Genomic DNA, 8441 nt, shown 5'->3' with positions numbered 1-8441 from the left:
TTCAGGTCCTTGGAGAAATTGCCGTGACCTGACGTAAACTCGATTATTACATCGAGCTGCTGTGATGCTGCTACCACTTTAGATACAGCGTCTCTATTTTTCTCCATCGCCCTGATAAGCGCTGGGCCGTTCATCGCTGTGTCCGGCGTGGTAGGCATACCGCTGCCTTTGCCACCCACACTAGCGCTCACCCTTGGTGGAGAACGCTGGATGCCTCCTCTAGCGAACGGGTTTTCCACCGTATCTACACTTGTTGTATTTTTGATTTTGTTTACGGTACGTTTACGGTAGTTAAGAAAAGGAAAAGAACAAAGAAAAGCAAAATTAAAAGGAAAAGGAAAAGGAAAAGGAAAAGGGAAAGCAAAAGCAAAAGCATAAACAAAAGCAAAAGCAAAAAGTATTCAATTTCAATTTTTATGAAGTACCGGATTCCGGTTACGGATGGTACCTCCATCGAGCGCTTTGGTGCTCGATTTCGATTCTTTGGAAAAGGGTGTACGGGAGCTACTGCCTTTGCAGCAACACTCGCAGGTTGCCTTCACTTCGCATTCGTGGATCTCCGGTGACTAAATCGTCCCTCTCCATTCGGGAAATCTCGTTCAGGTTCCGGTAGCCGAATTTCTAATGCCACTCTAACCAGTCTTGTTTGAGCGTTGCTATGGCTACCGTTTGATTGCCTCGCATCATATGACAACCGCTTATGTCGAACATAAATGTTGCATTTCTTACGAGCGACGGAACAAACAAAAGCTTCATCGCCAGCACATGTGTGTAGATCGCCTTGCTCACGGTCATCTCGGTTTGCTTATCCTATAGTCGTTATAGCATTGTATCACGCCGATGCACAGTGGTCCAATCAGCGAAATGCGTGATCGTTTGATATAGCGCCGAAACGTGAAGTTTTTCGCATATATTGTCTTTAGAAACATTTCTTGGTATAACAAGCCCCTTCTTGTGAGAGAAATCTTTGGGTGATTAATTCCCTTAAAAGTGAGATACGAAATTTATTTTCTCGTATATTCGAGATACAGGTTTAGTACTTTCGGCAAAGTTGTAGTAAATATCAATACAAAAAACTTTGTCAAAGTCACCATATTTGTATCTCTTCATGGAAATTGTCTATGAAGCGTTAGTCATGGACAAACCCTTCAAAACAGTTTTTAAACCCTGAGTTATTCTGGTCAACTTTTACGTATTCATAGTGTTCTAGAAAGTTATTTATCTTGCTAAAATCAACGTTTTTGTAGAACATTATTATACGTGATTTTCTGAAGTTTCGGAGATATTGAGCATTTTTGATGAAAAATAGTACTACTTTGAGCTTAAATATTTCCCAAGGTGGCAAATGATGGCAGATCAAACAACTCGTACTTAAAAGTGCAACAAAAAGATGTGTTGCCTATTTTATTAATTGTTTGAGTAAAGTTAATTGTTAACTGCTTGTCAATTCGTGTTTTCTAATTAAATAGACTAAATAAGTCATTTCGAAAAAAAATCGGTCTTCTGTGATTGTTGTTGAAATTCGACCATTTGTGTTTCGACCATTTGATATCAGCCCATTATGAGTGCGATCTTTTGAAAAGATCCCAATCGAAGGTATTGAACAAAATAGACTTAAGTTGGTTATTTGGAAGCTTTTCTCTTATTAATTGCGTCAAATAATTTTAAGTCTACATTCATTTTCGACTCGAAAATAGGCGAAAAAATTACTGGTAACTCAACCTGTTAGAAAGAGATTGTCAACATAAACAAAATGGCGTTTATTGCATCCGAAGTACATTTTAATTGTTCTATAAACATGACTGTGAAGGATTTTTAAAACAATTATAACTTTTGAGGATACAAACAGATACAGTCAATTGACACTTGCTTTTGAAGGTTTTTCGTTGTACTTTTAAGTAGGAGTTGTTTGGTCTGCCACCATTTGCCACCTTGGGAAATATTTAAGCTCAAAGTAGTACTATTTTTCATTAAAAATGCTCAAAATCTCCGAAACCGCAGAAAATCACTTATAATAATGTTCTACAAAAACGTTGATTTTAGCAAGATAAACAAATTTCTAGAACACTATAAACACGAAAAAGTTGACCAGAATAAGTCAAGGTTTAAAAACTGTTTTACAAGGTTTGTCCACGAATAACGCTTCATAGATAATTTCCATGAAGAGATACAAGTATGGTGTCTTTGACAAAGTTGTTTGTATTGATATTTACTACAACTTTGCTGAAAGTACTAAACCTGTATCTCGAATGTACGAGAAAATAAATTTTTTATCTCACTTTTAAGGGAATTAATCACCCGAAGATTTCTCTCACAATAAGGGGCTTGTTATACCAAGAAATGTTCCTAAAGACATTATATGCGAAAAACTCCACGTTTTGGCGCTATATCAAACGATAACGTATTTCGCTGATTGGACCACTGTGCGATGGCGTTAGAGAAGCCCGCGCATACCATTTCGTTCCTCATTAACTCTCTCTCTCTCTCAGCCTTAGACAGACTTGGCTATAATTGCCTGTAGTTAGGTGCTACATTCCATTTTTGAATTGCGAGCTGAGTAGAGCGTTTTAGCAATAGATCTACATATTAGAATTTACAAAAAGAATTGTCCAAAATTCGATGATTGGTTATATTTACTAGATCTTGAAAAGGGGGCTGGTTGGTAAGCAGCATCACTCACACATACTGGGGATTTCAAGAATCTCCTCCAAGCAAGTGTGAGAGCATGAAGCCCAATAACAGAATTCTCACGTAACTTTTCAAAAGGACCTAAGTAACATTGAGAGACTCTCTCTGGCGTCCCTCTCTTCTGATTATTACAGCGACATAAATGCATTCTAACAACAAATTTCCTCACGCTTAACTAGATAGTGACGCTAGCAACCGATTCATGCAAAGCTGGTGCTTTAAAGCACAATTTAAAGTGCATTTGAAGATAGAATTAACAAAAGGGCGAATGTCGCAAACCGAGTGAGGGTTGATTTTCCTATGCTGGTCCAGCAAAAATAACTCTCACTCGTTTTGTTTACATTTGCGACATTCGCCCTTTTGTCAGTTCTATCTAGATTTGTATTGCCGTGGGAGGTGAAAGAGAAGAGGCACAAAGAGAATCTCTCATTGTTATTTAGGTCCTTCTGAAAAGTTACGCGAGAATTGTGCAAAAAATAATGAGAGATTCTACCCAATAAACATTTTGTTTGAACAGTAGATTATTCAACCGTTATAAAGCCAAAGTTCAGGTATCAAGCGCTTAATTAGTAATTAAACAGCAAAAATGTTTGTTTCATCAATTTAAATGTTACACTTGCAAAAGCAGTTGCAATCGGACTTCTACAGTTTTTAAAGCAATAATCAATTTCTATTTCATAGCATCACAACCGCAGCCGTTGTGTGCGTTTGAACTGATACATAGGTACTATAAAATGTTCATCCTGTACACTGATCATACCGGTTACAACTTAATTAGATTACAGCTAAAACCTTCAATCATATTCACATCTACAATGCAAACAACGATGTAATGGGCCACATGCGTCGGTACTCTAAGCAGCGCAATTAGTCGTTTTTTGCATTCTAGTTAGTTGAGATGACAGTGACCATAAAGTATGTATTCTTTTAATGTATCGAAATCAAATCTAAATTTAATTGAACTCTCTACAAGGATACTGGTGCCAATCTTGATCTGCATTGTTGCTAATGCAGAAGTGCATAACCACGAATGTATTCCAACTAGCTTCCACGGTCTTTGTATTTTGGAGTACGTCTTCTATCATCCAAATAACAACGGTACCCACATTTTTCCTAAGGGCCACCCGCTCATCCGGATCAGCAACAAAAACACATGGGCGAACGGAGTGCACTCAGTTATCGAGAACTTCGATGCAGACCTGCACAACCAGCTCGGACAGCCGGAGGCTGTCGAAATCATAAACGTCTACATGACGTCCTTGGAAATACCACTTTCCCTACACCATGCCAACTTCGAGGACAATAGCATTGAATGGTTCACGATCGAGGTCGACGCTGGAAGAGAACCTTCCATTAGCCTACTGGATCTATCCGGCAACTCAATTTTCAACCTAACCAATATCAGCAGACTTATAAATTTGGAATCTCTCTATCTGGCAAGTAATCGTATTCAAACGATTGATAAGCGAGTTTTTGCACCATTAATCAAGCTAAAGTATCTCAGTCTGAACCAAAACAAACTAGTGCAGCTCTCGCTGAGCACGATTCCGCCTAGTTTAACCTCCCTGTGGCTGTACTACAATGAGATAAGAGTGATCAGTTTTGACAGCTCAAAAAGCTTCCCTTCGCTGAAGGCATTCAACGTAGAAAAAAATAACTTGGAATCATTAAATATTTCCGCGTTGATTCAGGCAATGCCACGATTGCAGATTGTCCGCTTCGGTAACAATAAGCTGGACCGTAGCAGCGTGCTGGCAATGGTCGACATTCTACGGCGACACAACATTAGCTATAGCTTCGCCAACGAAGGTGACACTGTAGTTGATCACTGCTACTACGGCCACGTAGAAGGTGTTTGCTTGCAGGAGCAAATGATGGAAAGGGGTTGGCCCAAGGCGGCCATACTCAGTCTACTGACCGCTGGCACTGCCAGCGTTTTCGTTTGGATCGTGTGGCGAGTGTTCGTCGCGATGAATAAGTGATAAAGTAATGTTTGTTAAGTTTGAGAGAACAAAATTAAATATACTCAAATTGTTTTTTTTTTTCTTCTGGTAGATAAACCAATCTGCTTGAACGTGTATTTATTATAATACTATTATACAAGTGCTTGATAAGCTATTCAGGGCTGGAAATTGGTCATTTTTTAGTGACTTGGTCACTTTTTTCAAGCTAGTCTCTTAAAAGTCACTTTTTTGATCAAAAAGCCACCAAAGTCACTTTTTTCCATCAAAAAGTCACTAAAGTCACTATTTTCATAGGGGCCTGTGCTGTAAGTCACGTCGTGTGTCACTTTGCTCGAATAGTCCACTTTCCCTATTTTGTAAGTCACACGCGACACAATTTTTGTCGAGAACACTCGACCGAGTCGATCGCTACAAAGCTAGTGACACCTGAGTTTGCTTTGTTTAAGTTATTTATCGCGCCGTTATGCTGTCCGTTTTCCCTGTACTCGACAGTGACTGGGACGTTGCTGGACGTGACTTACAGAACAGGGCGCATAATCTTATTTTTCACTACTGCTAAATGAAACTGCTAGAAATTTTCGGATTTGAAAATTTGAATAATGGGTTGTTATTTCCGCGGGATGTTATCTGTATACTCTAAGCATTTTAAGCTTTAAGATGGATATGTAAGCCACTTGTATGGCCAGCCAAGAAGATATTATGGAATTAAATTATTGGAGATCACTTGTAACCCAGCTTTCCAAGCTAAAAGATATCGATAAAATCAACTTTTTTCTTTAAACATGCCAACGTTATTTTTGTAAATGTATCACTTAAGTACCGCCAATGTATAATCCCAATGCCAATGCCAATGCAGAAGACCTACCTTAATTCCAACCCCCCCGCAGAATAAAATTGGTTCTACATGTACATACTCGAAAGTTCGCAGCAAGCTGTTCATAGCATGGGTGAATTTATAGGGCTAGTTGTACGATCCTCGTTGTCGTCGTCATCGCCATTAGCATTGATCCGGGTAGTTCGTGTTGTTTCAAAAAGTCGTCATCGTTCAACTCGATCTTGAATTACTTGTCGCCAATTTTTCAGGTAGCCAGGCGTCTCAGAGATGTCGCAAGTCGCTTCAGACCTGGGCCTGCTTTATCACACGTAGGACCCCTATGTTCTGGGTCCCGGTGGGGTTGTTGAATAGAAATGACTTCCTGTCCTGTTAGAAGTGTATGCAGTCCACTGTGACTTATCAATTTTTGCTAGATATACGATAGTAATCTTCCTTAGCAGTGTCTGTTGTTCGTTATTCATACGCTTTCAGCTTGTACTCCGGCAAGTATCGTCCGCAGTACCTTCCTCTCGAACAGAGAGGAAGCAAAGGCGCGTATGTTCTCCGTGAGCATCGTCAAATCCATAAAAACTACCGGTCTAATGAGGAGTTTGTACATTGTTGGCTTCGTACGGCGGCTTGTACCTTTTGCTCGCAGCGTTTTGCGAAGGCTCGTACTCTGCTAAGGAATTGACTACCTCTACTGAAAATCGAACATCTCGTTTCGATACTCGCTTGTCGTATCCCACCTCAAGAGTGATGTCAAAAGCATGCAGGATAGGCCATCAACTCGTCTCGTCCCTCACCGCGTGTCGAAAAGACCGAGATTCGAACATACAACATACCTCGAAAAGGACGGCTTTAAGTTTTAACATCTATTTTCTCTGGAGGAACGCTCAATTCAAACCAAAATAGTTTTTGATTGAAAATAATTCCAAATCCTCACGGTTAGGCTATATCCGATTTTGTTTTGTATGACCTTCCAGGAAAATTTTCTAACTATGCCCCTCGATACGTCTTGATGGTGTGTATCATGACTCGTAACTAATAAAAAGGGTGACCACACTCGGGAAATAGGGAAATATGTTGGAAATTTGAACTTGTCGGAAATTTGGCGAAAATTGTTCTTAACGAATATTTATTAATTCTGAATTCCATTCTAAGACAAATGAATCTATACACCCCGAGTGAAATCTGCGTACAAGGAATTACTAGACAGCTTTGATCTGTAGATCTGTGATCTTTTCGAAAGATTTGAAATTAAAAGTGGGTAATAAAAAACAAAGTCCTTGTGGCACAAAAAATATATATGCACAACGAATCGCTGTTTATCTTGAAAAAGTAGAGAATAGGTTTGGCAGAATGTCATTAACTACCTGACCGAAACGAAAAATTGAAGTCAAAAAACGCACAAATGAATGAACAAAGAGTTAATTATCTATTTGTAGAATATTCATATACCGGACCTTTGTGATATTCATACATACATATATGGTTTAAAAAAAAGTCTTGAGTTTAAGCATCTTTCTAAGACATGACCCTTCTTTATCGACAGACTTCGCGGCCGACTACAGGACAATTACGGAACTAGTGCAAAAAACCTGCTGACTCCATCTAGCAGCATCGCCTAGCCGAGATTCGAACATGCGACGACTGACTTGTTGGACCAGCTAATAATTATTATAATTAATAATAATTATGTTCATGAAACTCTTCTTCACTTCATTCTTTGCATTTTTCAGAATGTACATGTTTGAACATTAAAATATATTGAATTTTGTATAAATGATGAATCTGTCTCTCGTACGCATACCGCACGTTAAAAATTTTCAAAAAAGAATATGAACTAGGGCGGTCTAACCGGTAGTATCGAAACCGGCAATACTGGCCAAATTTTGAAAACCAATATACCGGTTGTAAAAGAGCAAAAAATGTGTATTTTTCTTCTTTCGAGCATTTCATTAAAACTACGCTTCAAAAAGATTGGAAACTCGTAGAAAAACAGCCTGTAATTATGGCTGAAGAGATTTTTAAAATTGAATGGATTATTTAAAGAAATCTAAATAGTAGCACTTGAATTTGTTTAGGTTGCCTTGAAGCAACCCGCTGGGAATTGGGCTCAATATATGAGGCGGACATAATGCTGCAATCCATGTTGGAACCACTTGATATTCAATTATCGTTTTCGAATTATTCAAAGCTGCCAAAGAACGATTTGAGGGAAAACAATCGAAATACGATGACCTTTTCGTTTTCTGGATCAATTGTGCCTTTAAAGGATCTGTAAGTAAAGACTTCAAAATATTTTTAACTCTTCGAGAGTTACTTTAAGAACAAACTAGTTGACGAAATCTTAATGCAAATAAATGCTCCTTACATTTGTGGGATTGATAACTGAAAAGTGCCTGTACCTGCGAATGGTTAATGACGAATAAGATGACGATATGATTGATCCGGCCTGCCGATGATCGAAGAACTCGAGAAGGCTGGGTGAACGCAAAGTACTCATTCTACTAGCATTGATTGAATTTAATAAAAACACCTCTTTTAAAACAATCAAAAGTGAATTTTCCTTTTTAAGAAGGGATAGAAGAAAAATGCTTAACCATAATATTTAACGCGCTTGCAACCATTCGTCACATTTCGATGGAAGCGGAAAGTGCTTTATCAATTGCTGGAAATTTTTCCATTTAAACCTATTCTGGAATGAGAGATGAATCGCTAAGCATTATGTGACTCTTGAAATTCAGCTTTGCTAAACTGCAATCTGAAAGTAATAATTTGAAAATTAAAGTTTTGCAATAGAACAGCAACATTTTTTTAACTCGAAAAATTAAAAAATTCCACTACATATTTGCTCTATTAATCTGCAAGTTCAATTCCTTCTATGCCATCATGACCAGGACTTCAGTACCGATTTACTGAGTTTACGTGGCTTAGTGGACGTTGCGAACGAGCAGTTGCGAGCGTATTAG

General features: G+C 38.5%; 1 protein-coding gene across 1 annotated transcript; it reads left to right on the top strand.

The window, feature by feature from the left end:
* Positions 1 to 3577: 3577 nt before the first annotated feature.
* On the top strand, positions 3578 to 5323 carry LOC128743211 (uncharacterized). Its single transcript, XM_053839741.1, has 2 exons — positions 3578 to 3603; positions 3662 to 5323. Exons 1-2 carry the CDS (start codon positions 3587 to 3589, stop codon positions 4668 to 4670), a joined length of 1026 nt encoding a protein of 341 aa, XP_053695716.1. The 5' UTR covers positions 3578 to 3586; the 3' UTR covers positions 4671 to 5323.
* Positions 5324 to 8441: the final 3118 nt, after the last annotated feature.

This window comes from Sabethes cyaneus, chromosome 3 (assembly GCF_943734655.1).
Source record: "Sabethes cyaneus chromosome 3, idSabCyanKW18_F2, whole genome shotgun sequence".
Taxonomy (NCBI): Eukaryota; Metazoa; Arthropoda; class Insecta; order Diptera; family Culicidae; genus Sabethes; species Sabethes cyaneus.
This window is presented reverse-complemented; position numbering and strand designations above follow the sequence as displayed.